The sequence below is a fragment of the Oratosquilla oratoria genome, chromosome 11, assembly GCF_046742065.1.
Source record: "Oratosquilla oratoria isolate Oo_2021 chromosome 11, ASM4674206v1, whole genome shotgun sequence".
Taxonomy (NCBI): domain Eukaryota; kingdom Metazoa; phylum Arthropoda; class Malacostraca; order Stomatopoda; family Squillidae; genus Oratosquilla; species Oratosquilla oratoria.
Window position 1 is genome coordinate 48,659,352 of NC_134787.1, and position 22,231 is coordinate 48,681,582.

The 22,231-nt window shown below is 47.1% G+C and overlaps 1 protein-coding gene across 17 annotated transcripts in view; it reads right to left on the reverse strand.

Annotated features, from left to right (window-relative positions):
- The window catches only part of Itpr (Inositol 1,4,5,-trisphosphate receptor), a 441,449-nt gene that overhangs the window by 18,218 nt on the left and 401,000 nt on the right, over positions 1–22,231 (reverse strand). For all 17 annotated transcript variants that reach the window (XR_012966877.1, XM_076192806.1, XM_076192819.1 and 14 more), the window contains 7 exons: positions 12,295–12,467; positions 10,911–11,075; positions 8,656–8,836; positions 8,276–8,464; positions 7,865–8,049; positions 6,012–6,177; positions 5,551–5,711 (listed from right to left, as the gene is read on the reverse strand). Coding sequence is in view for 16 of the 17 variants with exons in the window: in XM_076192806.1 (XP_076048921.1) it covers positions 5,551–5,711; positions 6,012–6,177; positions 7,865–8,049; positions 8,276–8,464; positions 8,656–8,836; positions 10,911–11,075; positions 12,295–12,467 (1,220 nt within the window). In the remaining variant the exon portion in view is untranslated. The remainder of the gene's footprint in view (positions 1–5,550; positions 5,712–6,011; positions 6,178–7,864; positions 8,050–8,275; positions 8,465–8,655; positions 8,837–10,910; positions 11,076–12,294; positions 12,468–22,231) is intronic.

The window sequence follows — 22,231 nt, forward strand, 5'->3', positions numbered from 1 at the left end:
GGACTTGGCACTGTTTGGCCGTGAGGAACCCGGTCGATAGTGCCTGCACGACGAGGGAAGAGAGATTCTGGATTCGCTTCTCTACTGGGAATGCCTGCATGAGGGAAGAGTCCAGAACCATACCCAGGTACGTGACTCTCTGTCTTGGAATGAAATCTGACTTCGTCCGGTTGACCGTGGAGCCCAATTTGCGGATGAAAGCTAGGACTATCCCCAGGTGGTCGCGGCATAGCTGGGCGGAGTGTGCCAGGATCAGCCAATCGTCCAGGTAACGGAGTAGGCGAATCCCTCTGGAGTGGGACCACGCTGAGACGAGTTTGAACACTCTGGTGAAGACTTGGGGTGCTGTGGAGAGGCCGAAGCATAGGCAGGTGAATTGAAAAGTGGTCCCCTTGTGGACGAAGCGGAGGAATTTTCGGGATGAGGGATGGACAGGTATTTGGAAATAGGCGTCCTGGAGGTCCAGGGACACCATGAAGTCCCCTTCCCTGATAGACGCCCTCACGGCCTCTGGGGTGTCCATCCGGAACTTCGTCAGGGAAAGGAACTTGTTGAGAGGAGACAGATCGATGACAGGTCTCCACCCCCCTGTAGCCTTTGGTACTAGGAATAGCCTCGAGTAGAACCCCGGGTCCGGAGTTGAGACTTACTCGAGTGCTCCTTTCTGGAGCAGAGTGGAGATTTCCTCCACTAGGGCCCGCCCGCGATCCGAGTCCGGATGGTAGTTGCTGACTTGGATGGGATAGGGGGAGAGGCTGGGGATGGTGTGAAAAGGAAGACGATAGCCTGCCTTGATAACCTGGATGGTCCAGTCCTCCGCCCCGGCAGCCTCCCATTCTCTCCAGTAGAGAGAGAGGCAACCTCCTATCCTGTGCGGGAGGGCAGGCGAGTTCCTAGAATTTCCTGCGTTGGGGTCCAGAGCCTCTATGATGTTTGCGCCCCTGTTCTCTATTGGGGAAGGGGCGGGGCTTTCCTGTCTGGGCTTTGGACTTCGAATGGGGAGGGGGCCCGGCTTCCCGCTTAGGGAGACGAAAAGGCTGCCTCTGCGTCTGAAAGGACCGAGGGGTCGATGGGGGGGTGGTCCTTGGCCTCGAGCTAGAGACGGCTGTTCTCTCGATGGCTCTGTTGTGTAGCAACTGGTTGGTGCTAGCGATTGCCGAGTCCACCACATCCGGGGGAATCAGCGTGTGGGTGAGCAGGGGGGCCCTCCTCAAAGGAGCATAAATCTCCCTGAGGAGGGGGTCACTGGGGTCCCCGAGGATGGTGTCTCTCCTGCGGGACTCGAAGTTGGCCCAGGACGTTGAGAGACAGGAAGCCTGATGCTTCAGGGCTCTGCTCGCGCTTGCCAAAAAAGCCTGGAGGTCGCATTCTTCCTGGGGTTGTAGTTCGGGTAAGAACTCCCTCGCCGAGGCAAGGAGGCGTTCTAGCCAGGAGTTCACCGCCAGGGACAGAGCCAGTGAATGAATGTGGTCGCTGACTTCCCTGCCGGAGAGGAGGACGTTTCGTCTGCGCAGCGACTCGGCGTCCGCCTTAACCAGCTCTGGTAACCTCGCCGGGATCGAGGCAGGTCTGAGGGTTGACCCCGATGGGGTGTAGAAGCGCTTCTGGTGTTCCAATGGGACCGGATGCCAACGCGCCCTCTCGGTCGTCCTTGTTGCGAGAGCGTCGGAGGCCTGGGCCATGGCCCTCGCCGTCTGCGTACTCCATGGAAGGTGGAGGGGAGTAGGCTGGGCTTTGTGAGAGTTGGCCGCCATGAAGATGTCAGACTCGAATGTGGCTTCCTCTTCTTTCGGGGGGCCCAGTCGATTCGCCCTCCGAACCCTCGCGAGGACGTCCGAGAAGGAAGGTGGGACCACCATCGAGGATTCCGACTGGGAAACGGGAGGGGAAAGGGAGCGTGACCCCCCCCCCTACGGCGCTGTGGACATCGTCGTCGGCGTAGGAGGGGTCGGCACGGGCAGAGAGGAACCGCACGCTACCATCCTCGTCACTGATGGGTTCAGGGGGGGGCTGAGCAAGTGGAAGCTGGTCGAGGGGGGCCCTTGGGGGCGGAGACTCCTCACGAGCTGCCGTGCGGTGCACGAACCGCGCTTGAGAAGCGCGGAAAAATTCCCGTTGGGCCTCCATCTGTTCCTTCAACGTAGTGACGAGTGAACAGAGAGTGGGGAGGAGGTCCGGGGAATGTCCTCTTGGAGGGTCCCGCCTGGGTGCGGATGGTCCGGGAGACGCCAGGGGGAGACTGCCTCCTCCGGACGAAGCTGAGTCACCTACGACGAACGCGCGTGTGGGTACACCTCGGGCTTCCTGCCCACCGGGCATAGAAAGGGTTCCGGTGATGACCCGGCTCGTCTGACGAGAGGTGGAAGGGGTGGGACTGGGGGTCACCCGAGAAGGAGAAGAGGCTGACGCGCTCCGAATCTCCGAACTCGGTTCCTTTGTCCGTGGGGGGGTGGAGCTGCCGGGTAGCACCGCGGAGCCCGCGGACGCAACCGGGAAAAAGCTCGTACCCGGGGGGTAGTTCGCGGGGGCTAATGGCGCGTGCCCGTCGAAACTAGCCCCCCTTTTGGCAGGAACAGGAGACAATTTAGCCTGAGACTGACTCGGGGCGGCTATTGTACAACCTTTCCGTTTACTACGCTTAGGAGGGGGGAGACAACTGCCCGCGTCCTCCGCCGACGTAGCATGCCTTCTCTTTGTGTCGGGTGAGGGGGGAAGCCATCTTCCTGGCCCGCGTATCTTGACCCGTGGCTGCACCTTCCGGTGAGCATGAAAATACGCGGACCACTGCTTATCACCCCATTGAGCGCACGTAGTACACGGGGATGAAGGGGAACATGCCAGATTCCGACAATGGATACACCAAGAGTGTGGGTCCACAGTTGTCGGTGGGAGAAGAGCCCGGCAGCGAAAGTCACCACGGGCGAAGGCACACATGCTATCGCGAACAACAACACTAGGACCAGATGCCATACTTACAGAGAAGCGGAGAATACCCGGTGGAGATTAAAGAGAGGGATAAAGGGGACTCAAGCGCTTCCAAGCAGGGGGAAGGCGGCGATGCAGGACGTTCCACACAAAGGACGCCGTTGGAAGGGTGTAGAAGGCCGATGCCGATTGCGTTCGAGATAATCGAACGATCCAAGCAGGGGGAAGGCGGCGATGCAGGACGTTCCACACAAAGGACGCCGTTGGAAGGGTGTAGAAGGCCGATGCCGATTGCGTTCGAGAGAATCGAACGATGCGGGATTGGCGCAGGAAATTAATTTCCTGATACAAGCACGGAAGCGGGGAAAACGGTCCCCAAACAGGACGTCAGTGTTAGCCGGACTGTGAGAGATGTTGACTCGATCGCTACCGCTTAGACAATGGAGCTTCTACCCTCCTACCCTTGCGGGGGGAGGGGGGGCCCCCCTTGCCCCAGGAGGGCCCCTTACTGAGGATAATGGTTGCCCAGACCCTCGGAGTGAGGTGTTTTCAAGCACACACAGTGTTAGCGGTAGAAACGCGCCGCGTATCCTTGGGTAAGGAGTACCGAAGAGTTTGTATTCTTCGGAACAAAGTGTAATGAGGAATAGATATTTGGGAATGGATGCTAGGAGATTGTATGAAGGAGTGATTGTGCCAACAGCACTGTATGGGGCAGAAACATGGAACATAAAGAGAGGAAGAGAGGAGTAGTTTGAATGTGTTTGAGATGAAGTGTCTGAGAAGTATGATGGGGGTTACTAGGCTAGATAGAGTGAGAAATGAGGTGAGGAGAAGAACGGGGGTGGAGAGGGAGTTGGGAGATAGGGTTGATGAAAGAGTATTAGGATGGTTTGGACACATGGAAAGAATGAGTGAAGAAAGACTAGTAAAAGAGGTATGGAAGGCAGATGTGGAGGGAGTGAACATGAAGGGACGTCCTAGGATGAGGTGGATGGATGGGTTGAAGGGGGCTTTGGGGAAGAGGGGAATGTCTGTTGAGGTAGGACGAGAGAGGACAGGGGTGAATGGAGAATGGTTGTATATGGATAATGTTGTGATGCATGAGGTGGAATGGGCGGGGGGATGGAGGGTGAGGTAGTATGTGTGAGCAAAATTTGACGCAGCCCGAAGGGATTTCTCCCCGTCTTCTTTTATGCATGGGGGGACAGAGAGGGGGCGGTCGCTGATGTAATGATAAGATAAGAGGGAGGGTGGAGGGGTGTGGAGTGTAATCAGGGATGGAATGGGTGGGAATGATTTTATGCCTTTTCCTTTTTGGCTACCTCCCTTGTAAGGGGGAAAAAGCCTTGGTATATGTATGTATTTTTCTTCTCCCTGCCAGTACAGCTATGAACCACATATTTATTTGCTGGCACAGTGCTTGGTTTACAACTATTTCTACTGAAGGTCTTAGGGTGCAATGGTGCATCAGAAGATATCATGGGACCAACGAGTACCTGTATGTTCTAATCCTGTGAGATGGACATCAGAGAGAAACAAATCCCTGCCAACTATCTTCAAAATCCTTCAACAACCACATCTTCATCTCAAGGTGCAGTTGTAAGGGGGCTGACACTTTGTCTCTGCACTGTGTTCAAGATCCATCTTTCTCAACTCTGACTTACTTTCTACACCTCACATAAGGTGAACTGACCTATGGCAACTAATCTGTTTCTCGCTACTGTTACTACTACAGCTACTACAACTATTACTACCACTACTACTACTGCAAGCCAGTAACAGAAACATTCCCACACTAATACAACATCCAATGCTTTTCCCTGAAGAGGTCCTATGGGAGAGCAGGTCTGATGCCAGACACTGTGAGGCTGCTGACTTCTAATTAGTGAAAGTCGAGGTAACAGTTATGATCATTATTTAATCCTTTCTACCCCATGTGGGAGCAATGACAGGTTCTATTTGTGGTGCTCCTGCAAGATGGACAGCAGAGCTGTCCATTTTCAAAACCTGTCCACCCCATCACCATCAGGAGATGCAGCCCTCAAGTCTCAGGACCTGGCCCAAGTTCTCTCTCAACTTCAACTGTACTTCTTACACTTTTCCACACATAGAGACCTGACAACTAATTGCTCCCCTCCTTCTACTACTTTCAGCCAATGACATGGAAAGAGTCCTACAATGATACAGAGGCACCAGTCCAAAGTTTCTTCACACAGAGGTTTGTAAGAAGGTCCAAGGACTATTGCCATCTGCTGTGGGGTTGCAGGTTTTCCACTTGGTGAAATTTGAGGCAATAATTGTCATCATCATTCTGTGCAATGTTGAACTGTATTGATTTTGTGTTATGGCAATGGGTCAATGGGTAGGGTAAAAGTAAAAAAAAATTTCAACAAAATATTTCTTAATATGATCATTCATCTATAATACCAAAAGCAAAATTTCTTCAGATAATCTGGTTTATTAAATCTTGAGAGAAAGAAAGAGGGGAAGGGAGGGAGGAAGGAAGGCAGAGGGAAAGAGAAAAAGAGAAAGAAATGGAGAAAGAGAAAAAGAGAGAGAATTGTGTACTATACTACAATGACCCACAATTGTTTAGGCTTTGTACAAAAGAATGATACTTACCCGCACCATATCATAAACGTAGCTTTCAGGCCCCGTAAATTCAGTAGGATCTTTAACTTTTACAAGAACGTAGAAATAGAGGTAATGCCACATGTTGTGTTCTGACATGATGTGTTCTTCAAAACTCACAGCCTTGTTGTCAAAGCTTGCACGATTCAGCCCTTGAATATAGACAAAGACTTGTATAGTACCATTAAAGTCAAAACACTTCAAATGATCTTTTCCCTTCATAAATACAAATGTGAATGCTATTCCTTTTCTCCTAATAGCCAGTAATATATACACAGACCCATACCATTTCAATACAGCAATAAAAACTTCATTCCACAAAGATCAACAAAGCACAAGAACCAATGGCAAGTGTTGTATAGCTACGGGTTTCTGATCAATGAAACTCGTGACCACAATTGACTGGTTATAGTATGAAACTATAGGAAGGGTTCAGTTCCTGAAATACTTACCACAGATGAAACAGGAATTCTTTAAAATTTCCTCTTTTTGTTGCTTTTCACTTCTCAGGTCAGCAAAGGTATCAATGATGACACCAAAGATGAGGTTAAGAACGATAATGATGACGATGAAGAAGAACAGAAGATCATAAACAACTCGAGCAGCAAACAAATTTTCCTGTAATGTTAAACAACGTTATATCATAATACAAAGAAATATATATATATACCAAAGGCCTTTTCCCCTTAGAAAGGGGGGTGGCCAACTCAAAGCACATACCTACAGCATAAAAAAATAAAACCTATTCAAATGTCCCTCCTATCTCACCACTTCAAGGAAGAAGGGTTACCTTATCTTCCACACTGCTTGGGTCAAGAGCAATACAGTGAGACATGATTCCATGGCATGGCCTGACAGACAGAGCTGGTTTATCCCCACTGCTTCACTGTGTGACACTCCTCCATTCAATGCCAAATGTGACCCAAGATTTTAAAACTACACCTCAAGCCTGCCATCCTTCACACTCGCATTCGGTCTGCCACCATTGTCATACCTTGTTCATCTCATCACTAATTTTTCCCACTTTCCCTTGTCTCTCTTCTGACATACCTTCCAGTGGAAAGGAAAAGAATAAGGGGAGTAGAGAAGGCAGAGCCGGGGGTAGAAAGAAGTAAGCAAAATTAAGAGGGGAAAAAATTTGAGGGAAGAAGAAACAAACATGAGAAAGGAATAACTCTAGATACTACAGATGTTAATCTAAATTTTCATGAAAAAAAAATTATACTATATGTACACATTACTTAATTTGGAATTACATACATATACCAATGGCTTTTTCCCCCTTACAAGGGAGGTAGCAAAAAAATTCTATCCCCACATATTCCACCCCCATTCACCTCCCTCTTTCAATTTGGAATTGAAATTGAATAAACAATCCATACATACAAATACTAAAATACATCCCTTATAAGAGGGGTGGTCAATTCAAAGCATACATTCACCCTATACCATCTCACACCCATTCAAAACCACATCCACACCCACTTCTCAGTTCCCTGCTACATGTGATATTAAATACTTCTTCTTCACTTCCTCCAGACTCTTGCCCCTCACCTCCATCCCTCTGTCCCCTAACCCCTTGTACATCTAATTACCTTACTTTATCCCACATTTATTTTCAGCATTCTCTTTTCACATAGCCTCCAAAACTCTGCCACTAACTGCTTTAGTGCTTCCTTCAACTCAACTACAAGCACCAAGTCACCTACAAACAACAGTTGGTTCAACTCCCACTTTCCTCCCTTCTTGCATACTGGCTCTAAACCTCTACCTAGCACCACCTATCCTACTCCATTTGTATACACACTGAACAACCATGGTGACATATAACCCTGGCATAGTCCCACCTTCACCTCAAACCACTTACTTTCTCCATTCCCTACTACTACTCAATATACTTTGTTTTTAATTGTTCCACATACTTGCCCATCCCATACACTTGCAATACATCTCAAAATGCCTGTCAGCCCTGTCATATACCTCCTACAAATCCATAAAAGCCCAAAATCCTTACCCTTTGACATATCAATCTTCCTTACCCTTTGACATATCAATTTTTCTATAAAAAAAATTTGTTCTATGCACCTTCTTCATTCCTAAACCCCCACTGCTTTTTCCCAATTATTTCTTGTTCCCTTTCTAATCCTCTCAATGAATACACTCCCATATGCACTACCAACTATACTCAACTGACTGATCCCTCTAGAACTACTATATTCATGTTTGCCCCTTTTTTCCTTGCATGCAACACTACTACCAAGCAACACCATTATTTTAAAAAGAAACAAAAGTTACAGTTACGTACATCATTGGATGGTGCTCGGAGAACATCACCAATACCACCCCCGCTTCGTAGGCCATGGTTAACTGTTGTGACAATACACATGATGAGGGAAGAACATGCCTTTTGTTTGACATCCTCCACCTCAACCAGTAGTCTTGTGTCTTGTTGTACGGATGACACAGCCTGCTGGGTCATCTCTTTCACCACTAATGTCCCTCAGTTGAAAGACAAGAAGAGTCGAAAAGAAAGAGAGAGAAGAGATAGAGTGAGGGAGGGTGCGTGTGTGGTGGTGGGGGGGGGAGAAATGAGGAAATTAGTACCAATTGTCATAAACCTTCAATCTTTGTAGTCAACCTAAATGCATGATTTTCCTTTTCAGACACTAACATAATTCTCCAGCTCTAAAAGCATAATTTCTGTTGCTGAACTTACACGAAGTAAGGTTCCCCTTCACACGGGTAACCAATGAAGTGTTAACACAATTTACTCCCTTTTCACAGGTGTATTTGTTCATGCCCATGCTGAAAAGTAACTCTGCTATATAATCTTCCACCTTGCTCTGGCTCAGCTGCATTCGCACTGACTCCTCTACTTTGTTATCCACTTTGGATAAAATTGTAGCTGCAAGACAAAATTTATATTGAAAAAATCATTATTAACCTTATGTTTTATAATGATTCACATATATGCTTCAATCTATGTGACAAATAAATGGTAAACTGAATTAAAGTATGGAATGTGAAAATGAAACCATCAAATATATCACACAATTTTACACATACTGTTAAAATACAGATTTGGTCAAAACATACATATAGAATCATCATTGACATCCAGTATGAAGTCATCTCTGAAGAACATGTATCCAATTATGGAAAACATGTATACTAAGATGAGGGCAAGAGCTGCTGTCAAGATGATAGACCAGCCATTGCGTGTGACTGACCGCATAACATTTAGTAAAGTCTCTTCACGATATACTACATCGAATAACTGTAAAGGATAAAAAGAAAGCTTTAAAATGCCTGTATATTACACATTTTTATTTATTCAGCTGTATCACAAGACTACTCTTAATATGTATTCTAATGTACCATAAGTTGTACCTTCAAGTGGCAGCACCAAAGTGATGGAGGGAGGAAGAACCTTTAAAGACACAACACCCTCGGAAGAACCAGCCACCAACCCATCAGCCAAAGAAGCTCACCTACCCCAATCTCATCCAGAGGTGTCTCTCCACAGCATCAATGCCTGGTCTCCAGAACAGGCCCAATGTTTCTTTGTTTTCAGAACACATCAACTTCTTCCATCCTATACTCTACATAATTTTCTGGGACTACTGATGGGTACCTGCTTGTAGTGGGCCTGCAAAATGGGCAGCAGAGCTGCCTATTTTCAAAACCAGTCAACCCTCTCATCTACATCAGGAAGTGGGGCTGACACTTGGTCTCCAGACTGAGCCTATAATCTCAATCAACTTCAACTGTATTTCTTATGCCTTTTTACATATGAAAAGCTGACAAATGGCAGTTGTTCCTCTCTACCACTTTCAGCCAGTGATATGTTAACTGTCCCACACTAATACAACACAGGCAACAATTGGAGGTTTCTTCACAGAGAACTGTTGCACTGACACTCTTCCCTCCCTTAGGCATGCATTAAACAATCTCACCAACCAATCCACAATAACGATGACTCCCTTCGGAAGGCACTCCATTGACACCCATCTAATCTGGTGCCTTGACAACTTTCACTGCTTCAATGCTCTTTGTATTTCTTCTTTCCTATAGCATTACCATTATCCTCTCCCATCATAGTCATTTTCCTGGCATCTCTTACTGTCACAATGAAACTCCTCCATATTCAACAAATCCTTGAAATACTCTATCCATCTTCCCCTTACTGCCTTGAATTTCATTAACATCTGTCTATCTGTTCCCTTCACCCTGACTCATTCACCCTCACTTTTCTCACTTCCTTCTAAAATATAATTATATTATTTTCAAAATTCTCTATCAACCATCATCATCTGTTCTCCTCTGCCTTGCTCACCTTGTATTTTGCTTCTACTTTCTTCAGTACATCTCGATGCTTCCCCACTTCCACTTGTCAACCTGTTTCTTTTCTTCCACTACCTTCACCTTTCATCCCACTATGTAATGCCTCTCCTATTCTCTCGTATCCTCCTCATCCCACATATTGCCTTCACATTAGCATTTTATCCTTGAAAAATAGCCATTCTTTCTCTACTTTCTCTTATCCTTCATTACCTCCTAGATTTCACTCAGCTTCTGGTATTCTTTCTCTTCCTTCTCATTAAATCTGCTAACCTTCAGCACTTTTCCATCTCTTTTTTTTCCTCCTACTTCATTTTACCTCCACTCTCACTCTCCCTTCTACTGAATAATTATCTGATTATCCCCTGTTCTCTTCCATGAATACATTTACATCCACAAATCTTCTAATCCTCTTTTTGGGTGCTACTACATAGTCCCAAAAAAGTTAGCTGCCACTACATAGTCCACTGATGCCCTTCACGGTTATTTGTACAATAAAAATTTTGGTTTGTATGTGGTATCCCAGTATACTTCAGAACTATGCTAACACTGCTAATGTGTCTTCACATCTTTTTGGCTATAAATCCTCACATGCAAGCCAAACTTTTTTCCATCTATCTATATACCAAGGGCTTTCCCTCCCTTCTAAGGGAGGTAGCCAAGTCAAAAGGTGTGCATCCACTCTCATCCACCACCCTTTCCTCCCTCTCATGTTAGTTCCTCATGGATGACGGGTCATCCCTGTATTCTGCCCACTACCCTGGGTCAGAATTAATGCTGCAAGACACAGTACCTATACAGCAAAACCAGTTTTCATATACAATATTCAGGAGAGGAGAGGAGGGGAAGGGGGAGGGGGAAGAGGAGGTGGACAAGGGGGTGACTGTGAAGGGGACAGTGGAAATAATGGAGGTGGAGGTGGTTAGTTGCAATAGTGGTGGTGGGGTTGGGGTGAATGGGTAAACCTGTAATTCTCAATGGCTTATAAGCAGAACTCCACAAAAACTCACCAAAACAGAATAGCAGAAGGGATGAACAGAAAGGCCAAGCACACAAAAGATGAGGTAGATGGCATTGTAGATGAGTTCGCTGTCAGTCACTTTCTCCTCTAGCTTCTTGTCAAATGTTCCTTTATTACCCATAATGCTGACCAGATGTATACCTTTAATTACCACCTGTAAAGAGCATACAGCAATACATATTTTGACTGTTAAAAGACAACAAATCAATGAAACACATGCTTATGTATATGTTGTCTTTTTTATAGTAGGGTAGGTAAAAAAAATTACAATGAAAGATGAATTCAATTTCCAAACATTTCCAATAATCTACGGTGTATTACAGCTAAAAAAAAAAATTGTGCTCCTGTAAAGGTCAGAGAGCAGTGGTTCTCAACCTAAGGGAGCCAAAAGAATTTACTGGGGGTATGGCCAGCTATTACAAATTATACATTTCTATATAATGTGAGGAATTGGGGGGGAGGGGGGATCATCCATCACACAGTCCTGGCAGAAGAAATACAAGAGATATATAAGATTGTCAACTTTGTAATACAGCAATGGGGTGTTTCTCATCAACATTTTATTATTTATTTTTTACCTCTTTTGGTGGGGTGGGATTTGGGAGAAAAAGGCGAGCCACAGTAATAATGAGAATTCATGAAGGGGGGAATGGAGTGAAAAAGGTTAAGAACCACTATTATAGAGTATATATATACACACCACAGACTTTCCTATTAAGGGATGGCTGAGTCAAGAACCTCCCACCCCATGCACACACACACACACCAAATAAATACCAAAGGCTCCTCCTTGTGAGAATGGTGACCAACTCTAAGCAACATACCTACTTCATATGCCATTAAAACCCATTCAACCACCCCTCCTAGTTTAGCACCAATCCAAATATTATGTAAACATAACACCCCTTAGTTTTCCTAACTTAACGCCAATCTAAAAAAAAAAAAAAAAAAAAAAAATCAATCATGCATTAAACCCAAAATGTGATGGTGGAAAAATATGTTTAAAATATGCAAAAATTGCACCTGAACAGTTTCCCAGGGAACAATTTCCTGGGAACAGGTCTCATCTATGTCTAGACATTCTTCTCCAACTCTTCACTTACACACATTTTTGCTTGTTTAACATCCTGACCACATGCTCTAATTGTTAAATTCATCCCTATATCCCACCCACTGCCCATCATTACTTTCTAATATATTATTTTTAAATTTTCTCCTCCAACAAATTCTACCTCCTCTGTTGCTACTAGCAGAGCAATGTTATCTGCTTTTACTGAGCTACTCTTGCCAATTTTCCTTCAGCCTTACAATACAAATAAACAAATAAAATTAAAATAAATATCCTTAAAATTCAAATATGAATAGGTGCTTACATTGATTGTACCGAGGAGCCATAACGTAGGTTCAGGACCAACAGAAAAGATGAGGCGGATGATAATTGTGAAACATAGTGTGTAGATAATGGACATCCTCGGTGCTATGGTGACCACTGCCAGAAGCACCAGCAGCAGTACCCACACCAAAGCTGATAGATGACTATTGATTTCTGAAAACAACAAGTTATAACTTATTCAACACATAAAGTACCATACACTTTCATAGGTGTGTACCTTTTCACACAATCATGCTAAAACTAGATGCTTGTGGGACTTTTTCACAGGACTAATGACAGGTATCGAGAAATGGTGGTCCTGCATGACAGATGTCAGAATCATCTTCCTGCCCCCATTTTCATGACACTTGGTCTCCAGACTAGATCCAGAATCTATAACTTTGTATTTCCTCCATCTTTTTTCCATATGGACAATTGACAATCAGTGACTGCTTCCTTCCTTCCCCTATTATAAGCTTGTCATGGTGTTATTGCAAGAAATAAATCACAAAGACAAGGTGGATACAATATAGGGAAAAACAAATTCTGAATGTTTAGGGAAATCCTTTTAAGTGGACTGGAAGGAATTAATAAATACTAGTGAATATTAAAAAACAGAATACATACCAAAGGTTTGGTAAAATGAATTGATAACAACGCAGAGATTCTGCAGGATGATCTTAATAAATTGTTAACATGGTCGGTGAAATGGCAACTGAACTTCAATATCTCTAAATGTAGCGTGTTAAACGTAGGGCTACACAACCCCGAAAATAGATACAGCTTAGATAACACGTTTTTAGAAAAAACTGAGTGCGAGAGGGACTTGGGAGTTCTGGTGAGTCTGGACCTTAAAACCAGGAAGCAGTGCATTAGCACCAGAAATAAACCTAACACAGCTTTAGGTCTCATTGCTTGGACGGTAACGAATAGAAGTGCAGAGGTAATTATTAAACTCTATCTAGTGATAGTTAGACCCATCCTTAACTATGCGGTACAGTTTTGGTCTCCGTCCTACAGAATGGACATAAATTCACTAGAATCAGTACAGAGAAGAATGACCAAAATGATACATGGACTCAGAAATTTGCCTTATGAAGAGAGGCTTAGGCACCTTAACTTACACTCTCTGGAAAGACACAGAGTGCAGGGTGATCTAATAGAGGTGTTCAAGTGGATCAAAGGTTATAATAAGGGTGATGCAAACAAGGCCATCATAATAAAACAACAGGGTAGGACTTGCAGTAATGGGTATAAACTGAACAAATTTAGATTTAAGATGGAAATAGGCAAGAATTGGTTTACTAATAGGGTGGTAGATGAATGGAATAAACTTAGTAACCATGTAGTAAGCGCTGAAACTATCAGTTGTTTTAAAAAATGATTAGACAACTTTATGGATGGGGATGACAGGTGGTGATGGACACAGAGCTGCCTAGTGTAGGCCTTATGGTCTCTTGCAGTCTCCTTTATTCTTATGTTCTTATAAAATTCTGGTTTAACAAAAAGTGTGAGTCAGCTAAAAAGTTTAAGGCGAGGCTTGAAGAAAATATGAAAGAAAAACAATAGAACAAAGGAAAAATCCAAAAGAGGTAGGAATAAATATACAAGAGTTCAACAATACCTATGGGAGGTTTTGCGGATATACGGGATAGGAGGAAAGCTTCTAGGAGTTGTCAAGAGTTTTTATGAGAGTAGTAGAGCTTGTGTCAGGATTAGAAATGGAGAGTGTGAGTGGTTCGAGGTAAAGGTGGGACTTCGTCAAGGATGCATTATGTCGCCCTGGCTGTTCAACTTATACATGGATGGGGTAATGCGAGAGGTAAATGCAAGGGTAGTGGGTCAGGGATTGGAGATGGTTAAAGAAAATGGAGAAAAGTGGGAGGTGAGCCAGCTGTTGTTTGCGGACGACACTGCGCTTGTGGCAGGATCGGAGGAGGGATTGAGGAAGTTGGTGACAGAGTTTGGGAGAGTGTGTGATAGAAGAAAGCTGAAGATAAATGTGGGTAAAAGTAAGGTGATGAGATGTACAAGGGGTGACAGTGGCAGTAGTCTGGAAGTGAGCATTAAGGGAGAGCGATTGGAGGAAGTGGATAGTTTTAGATACTTGGGTGCAAATGTGGCAGGAAAAGGTGGAGTGAAGGTGGAGGTAGAATGTAGATTGAGAGAAGCGAGTAAATGTCTTGGTGGATTAAATAGTGTAACGAGGAATAGACATTTGGGAATGGATGTTAAGAGGAGACTATATGAAGGAGTGATTGTGCCAACAGCACTGTATGGGGTAGAAACATGGAACACAAGAGAGGAAGAGAGAAGGAGTTTGAATGTGTTTGAGATGAAGTGTCTGAGAAGTATGATGGGGGTTACTAGGCTGGATAGAGTGAGAAATGAGGAGGTGAGGAGGAGAACAGGGGTGGAAAGAGGGTTGGGAGATAGGGTTGATGAAAGAGTATTAGGATGGTTTGGACACATGGAAAGAATGAAGGAAGAAAGACTAGTAAAAGAGTTATGGAAGGCAGATGTGGAGGGAGTGAACATGAAGGGATGTCCTAGGATGAGGTGGATGGATGGGGTGAAGGGGGCTTTGGGGAAGAGGGGAATGTCTGTTGCAGAAGGACGGGAGAGGACAGAAGACGGGTGAATGGAGAATGGTTGTATATGGAAGATGTTGCGATGCATGAGGTGGAGTGGGCGGGGGGATGGAGGGTGAGGTAGTATGTGTGAGCAAATTTTGATGCAGCCCAAAGGGATTTCTCCCCGTCTTCTTTTATGCATGGGGGGATGGGGGGGGGGGGCGATTTAATGAAGCGGCCTTGCTGTGGATGTGCTGTGTCTTGCGACACTGTTTCTGACCAAGGGCAGTGGACAAGGTGCAGGGATGACCCGTCATCCAGGAGGTACTAAGATGAGAGGGAGGGTGGAGGGGTGTGGAGTGTATTCAGGGATGGAATGGGTGGGAATGATTTTATGCCTTTTCCTTTTTGGCTACCTCCCTTGTAAGGGGAAAAAAACATTGGTATATATATATATATATATGTACATGTATGTATTATTGATAAATGCAAGGATGAACTTCACATTAAAGAAATACTGAAGACAACTGGCAAACAAAATTCATATCCTACTCGTGGGTTCATTAGAAGGGATACTACCTCAGGATTGTAAAAATGTAATTTTCGCAGGAAAATTAATTTTTCCCTGATACAAACCTGAGGTACTCCTTACACTAGGATACTCTCGCGTAGCGCGAATATTTCTACTGCGAAATTAAAATCCTCACTCTGTGGGTCTGGGCAACGCTTATCCTCAGTAAGGGGCCCCATTGGGGCAAGGGGGGGGCCCTTGCCCTCCACCACAAGTCTCGCACACTATAACCATTCTCTGAGCCAGGTATGATTTAAGCACAAGGTTGTCAGGCAAGGAGAAGGAACTGTTTAGAGGGGTGGTTGAGGAGGGCCATTAAAGGTAAGGAGTACCTCAGGTTTGTATCAGGGAAAAATTAATTTTCCTGCGAAAATTACATTTGTTCCGAAGAATACAAACTCTTCGGTACTCCTTACACTAGGAGACTCGGACTTAGGAGGGAAGGAAGTTGTTATCTAGCCTGGGAAACCGCTGTAAGGAAAATCTAGTGTGCTAAGACTATGTTGACCAGACCCCTATACATTCCCCTCACTTTGAAGTGCACCCCTTTCTGTTCCCTGGAGTGGAGACAGAAAGGTTATAATCACTTTTGTACCACTGAAGGGCTTGAATTGATTCCCTTGGAATGCTAGAGAGCCCGCAGGTGAGGTAAGGGAATGTAAGAGTATGAGAAGGACTTTAGAAAGTTATCCCTGCAGTTGCCGAGCCAGAACCTGGATGAGTTGTCAGGGTCGGCTGTGTGCTCTTGAGGAGGGGTATATCATTTTCAGGACTTCTTGGGTGGCCACTATGGGGCCCAAAGATAAGTTCCCTAAAGATTCCCGCATAACTTCTTTGAGGTAAAAGGAAGTGAACGTATTCTGGCTTTTCCATATACCTGCTTGAAGAACCTGGTTGACTGACCGATTCTTTCTGATGACTAGGGAGGTCCCTACTGCCCTCAGGTCATGGGCAATCTGTGTGGTCCATGTCGCAGGCTCTGCGGATGACTTCCATTGTCCAGTAAGAAAAGGAATTCTTAGTGATGGGCTACCTTTAGTAGAGATGAACAACCACTTTAATTCTGGTCGAAGATGTTCGGTTCTCTTGAGGTAGGTCCGGATGGCTTGTACCGGGCATAGAACTGTTTCAGTCTATTCTCCCCCTGCAAATTCGTCTAAGGATGGAACACTAAAGGACCAGAATCTAGGGTCGGATTTGGCAGGATCTTTGTTTTGGCAATGAATTGAGGCATGAAAGTGAAGGAGACCTCTTTCCATCCTTTGGAATGGGCGACTCTATAAGAGATGGCATGTAACTCCCCTACTCTCTTGGAAGATGCCAGGGCTAGCAGAAAAAACTGTCCTCTAGGAGAGGTCCTTCAGATGTGCCTCTCGGAGAGGTTCGTAAGGGGGACCCCTCAGAGAGTTCAGGACTAATGCCACATCCCGCGGAGGAGAACTGATTTCCCTGGGGGGGGGGGGCATGATCTTTGAAGTGCCTGAAGAGCATGGAAATTTCCTGTGAAAGGGTTAGGACCATGCCCTTCAGAGAAAACACCTGATTTAGAGCTGCCCTATAGCTTTGTACTGCCGAGAGGGAGATCTTCCTGGACTTCCTGAGGACGTGGAAGGAGGCGATCTCAGGAATGGTGGCTCGAACTGGGACTAACTTCCTGGAGTGGCACCATTTGCAAAGGCGCATTTCCCTTGATAAAGGTTAGCTGAGGAAGAGCAAATAGGAGCGGACATGTCCTCAACCACTTCTCTGGGAAAACCCTTCTTTAGGAGGATCTGGACCATAGTCTGAACGCGTGAAGATTGAGTGCTGAAGGGTTCTTGTGTCAAGGCCCGTTGATGGGTGGATACAGAAGATCTGGTCTTCCCTGAAGGGCCAGAGGCTCTTCTACTGCTAGCTCGAGGGTGTCCGGAAACCATGGGGCTTCGGGCCACCAAGGAGCGATCAAAGTCATCCGAAGGTAGGATGCGTGTCTTGCTCTGAGGTACCTTCTGGAGCAAGGGAAATGGTGGGAAAGCGTAGGAGTCCAGGTTGTCCCAACTGTGCAGAAGAGCGTCTTCTCCTGCTGTCAGAGGATCCAGGAAAGGGCTGAAATATTGGGAGTTGGTGATTCCATCTCATTGCAAAAAGGTCCACTAGAGGGGAGCCCCATTTGCTGAGGATGAAGTTCGCTACCTCTCGATAGAGGGACCATTCTGTGTTGATTATCTGATTCTTCCTGCCGAGGTGGTCCGCCCAGACATTCCTCTTCCCCGGGATGTAACGGGCTTTGAGTGACACCTGGAGATTCTTGGCTAGGTTGAGGATGTCCATCATCAGAAGGCATAGTTCCTGGGAGACTGTGCCCCCCTTGCTCGTTCAGGTAGGCTACTACCGAGGAATTGTCCGACATTATGCCCACTACTTTTCCTGAGACTTGATCCTTGAAGTGACGGAGAGCCAGGAGTACTGCTTTCAACTCAAGCCAATTGATATGGGCTGTCCGCTCGACTGTGGACCAGGAACCGCTGATGTGATCGTCGTTGAGGTGGGCTCCCCAGCCCTCCTTGGAGGCATCGGAGAACAGGAGGACTTCGGGGGGAGATGGGCCGAGGGGCATCCCCATGAGAAGGTTGCATGGGCCTTCCACCAGAGAAGAGAATCCTTGACTTCTTCGGTGAGGGAGATGTGTTGTAGGGGTTCTCCCTCTTGCGGGGCCCACTGAGACTTGAGGAGCCACTGTAGTGGTCGCATTCTTTGTCTACTCCAGGGGATTAATTTCTCTATGGAGGCCATATGGCCCAGGAGGATTTGGCATTGTGTAGCCATCAGGAACCTGGTCGATAGTGCCTGTGCAACTAGAGAAGCGAGATTCGGGATCCCCTTTCCTACTAGGAAGGATTCCATTAGGGAGGAGTCCAGGACCATACCCAGGTACGTGACTCTCTGTTCTGGAAAGAAATCTGACTTTTCCCGGGTTGACTACTGTGCCCAATTTCAGGACAAAGGTTAGGACCATTCTGAGGTGTTCTGGCATAGCTGGGCGGAATGCATCTTGGAGGTCCAGCGACACCATGAAGTTCCCTTCCCTGATAGACGCCCTTACGGACTCTGGGGTGGCCATTCGGAACTTCGTCAAGGAAAAGGAACTTGTTGAGTGGAGACAAATAGATGACTGGTCTCCACACCCCTGTTGTCTTTTCTACTAGGAATAGCCGTAAGAAGAACCCTGGGTCCGGAGTCGAGACTTCCACTAAAGTTCCTGTCTGGAGCAGAACGGAGGATTCCTCCGCTAGGGCCCGCCTGCGAGCCGAGTCCGGGTGGAAGCTGCTGACTTGGATGGGATAGAGGGAGAGGTTTGGGACAGTGGAAAAGGGAAGACAATAGCCCGTCTTAATGACTCAGTAGGTCCAGTCTTCCGCCCTGGCCTCTTCCCATGCTCTCCAGTAGAGGGAGAGGCAACCCCCTATCTTGTGCGGAGGGGCTGGCGAATTCCTAGGAGTCCTGTGGGGGAGTCCAGAGCCTCTATAATGTTTGCGTCTAGGATCTCGGAGTCCACCATATCCGGGGGAATCAGCGTGTGGGTGAGCATAAATCTCCCTGAGGAGGGGGTCACTGGGGTCCCCGAGGATGGTGTCTCTCCTGCGGGACTCGAAGTTGGCCCAGGACGTTGAGAGACAGGAAACCTGATGCTTCAGGGCTCTGCTCGCGCTTGCCAAAAAGCCTGGAGGTCGCATTCTTCCTGGGGTTGTAGTGCGGGTAAGAACTCCCACGCCGAGGCAAGGAGGCGTTCTAGCCAGGAGTTCACCGCCAGGGACAGAGCCAGTGATTGAAGGTGGTCGCTGACTTCCCTGCCAGAGAGGAGGACGTTTCGCCTGCGCAGCGACTCGGCGTCCGCCTAACCAGCTCTGGTAACCTCGCCTGGATCGAGGCTGCTCCGAGGGTTGACCCCGATGGGGTGTAGAAGCGCTTCTGGTGTTCCAATGGGACCGGAAGCCAACGCGTCTTCTCGGTCGTCCTTGTTGCGAGAGCGTCGGAGGCCTGGGCCATGGCTCTCGCCGTCTGCGTACTCCATGGAAGGTGGAGGGGAGGAGGCTGGGCTTTCTGAGAGTTGGCCGTCATGAAGATGTCAGACTCGAATGTGGCTTCCTCTTCTTTCGGGTGGCCCAGTCGATTCGCCCTCCGAACCCTCGCGAGGACGTCCGAGAAGGAAGGTGGGACCACCATCGAGGATTCCGACTGGGAAACGGGAGGGGAAAGGGAGCGTGCCCCCCCCCTACGGAGCTGTGGACATCGTCGTCGGCGTAGGAGGGGTCGGCACGGGCAGAGAGGAACCTCACGCTACCATCCCGGTCACTGATGGGTACAGAGGGGGGCCGAGCAAGTGGAAGATGGTCGAGGGGGGGCCTTGGGGGCGGTGACTCCTCACGAGCTTCCGTGCGGTGCACGAACCGCGCTTGAGAAGCGCGGAACGGGGCCGGCGGACGCATCCGGGAAAAATCTCGTACCCGGGGGGGTTCGGGGGGGTTCGCGGGGGCTAGCGCGTGCCCGTCGGAGCTAACCACCCTTTGGGCAGGAACAGGAGACAAGTGGCCTGAGACTGACTCGGGGCGGCTATTGTACAACCTTTCCGTTTACTACGCTTAGGAGGGGGGAGACAACTGCCCTCGTCCTCCGCCGACGTAGCATGCCTTCTCCTTGTGTCGGGTGAGGGGGGAAGCCATCTAGAAACACCGCATCCGCAACCTCGTCCCTGATCTCTGTCCCTGTGAGCAAAGGGCATGGGAAGGGCACCGTTGATCACCCGGCTCTTCCTACGGTGGGTGTTGTGCGTACTGCGGGATTCCTGAGTAGAAGAGACTAAGGGGCTCTTTGCCCCCCCCCCCTTTGTCCGTGCCGGCGTCGAGTTTCGGGGGCAGCCGCAAGCGACCACATCCGGGAAAAATGTCATACAGGAACGGTAGCTAGCGGTGGCTTGACGCGCATGTCCGACTACGCTAACCGTCCTTTGTTGAAGGAAGAGGACAACTTGGCCTGAGAATGACTCGAAGTGGCGTTGTACCACCTTCCTGGCGACTGTTGAGGTTCTGGGATGGGCGAGGGCAAGCCGCAAGCGACCTCATCCGGGAAAAGCTCGTACAGGAACGGTAGCTAGAGGTGGCCTGAGGCGCATGTCCATCTACGCTAACCGTCCAGGTTTAAAGGAATAAAGGACAACTTGGCTTCCTGTCTACTACGCCGTGGAGGAGGGAGAGAATTGCTCGTCTCCTCCGAAGCCGTAGGCCGCCTTCCCTTGTTTTTGGGGGGGTGAAGAGGGAAGCCATTTTCTATGCATGCGCACCTTCCCCCTTATCTCCCTTCGGCGAAACCACAACAATACTGGAACCAGATTCCATACTTACAGTGAAGGGTAGGATACCCGGTGGCGGTTAAGGGAATAATACAGGGAATGGAGAAGCACTTAATAATTCCAGGACACAGGATGGCGTAGGGAAAACCCCGATGAAATTGAAGGACGACGAACTCCTTAGCGTCCTTAGAGTGAGCTGGCGACAATCGAAGCGGATTGCTTGATTTTCGGCACCGACGTAAACATAGAACCCCTGAGTAAGCAACGGTTCGCTGCCGCGCCAATAAAGGAATTTGACTGAGAATCGGCCCATTAAGGGGGAAACCGATAAAAACTAAACATGCAGTAGAGAGATGTTAACGCGCTCACTACTGCGAAGAGAATGGTTATAGTGTGCGAGACTTGTGGTGGAGGGCAAGGGCCCCCCCCTTGCCCCAATGGGGCCCCTTACTGAGGATAAGCGTTGGCCAGACCCACAGAGTGAGGATTTTAATTTCGCAGTAGAAATATTCGCGCTACGCGAGAGTATCCTAGTGTAAGGAGTACCGAAGAGTTTGTATTCTTCGGAACAAAGGCCAACATGGTAACAATTCATATATGGAGAAATAAGGAGCCCCTGAATTACAAAGCAGTATCCCTGATCAGCATGATAGCTTAACTGAACGAGGATTGTGAAAGATGGGTCATCCCTTGAAAAGATTAAACATTCTGGAAGACAATGAGTTTAGTTGCAAAACTAGAAGATAATATGTATCAAACCTATTAAGCTTTTACTCAGAAATGGTTGATGTTCTATAAGTGAGGGGACTTTGTGTACTTAAATTTGGAGAAAGCCTCTGATTAGGTACCCCACTTCAGATTACTATGGAAACTGGAGCATAATGAATGACTGTAAACTGTTTTCCTACTGATACATTAGGACTGTAGACATACAGGGTCTAACAGATAAATCTGTACAAACTTTGAAGAAGTTTTAAGCACTTAAAAAGTAACATATGGCAATTCCGATTGTTTCCAGATACTTCCATTTGTCTAATAATTTAGCCAGCTGTATACTAGCACCGGTGCAATAAACATTAAGCAATGGAACAAGCCAAACGTTCAGCCATATGCAACTTCGTCGCGCGGGTCACACTCCTAGCGCCATAATAAGGATGCTAAAATACTCCAGACAAACTGTTTACGATGTTTGTAAACGTTTTGATGAGACCGGCGAAGACCAACGAGCTGCTCACAAGCCCAGAAGGGGCAGAATTCTAACACCTCGCTTTTTAGCTGGTCTCAAGAGAAGTGTCAATGCAAATCCAGCCTTACCATTATTGACATTGGCAAAGAAGAGAGGTGTCAGCACAATGACAATTCACAGAGCATTAAAGAAATTGGGATTAACCTCATTCTCACAAGGAAAAAGACATCTTTTGACACGTAAAATGAAAGAAATCCGCTTGACCAGGTGCCAAAAGCTGTT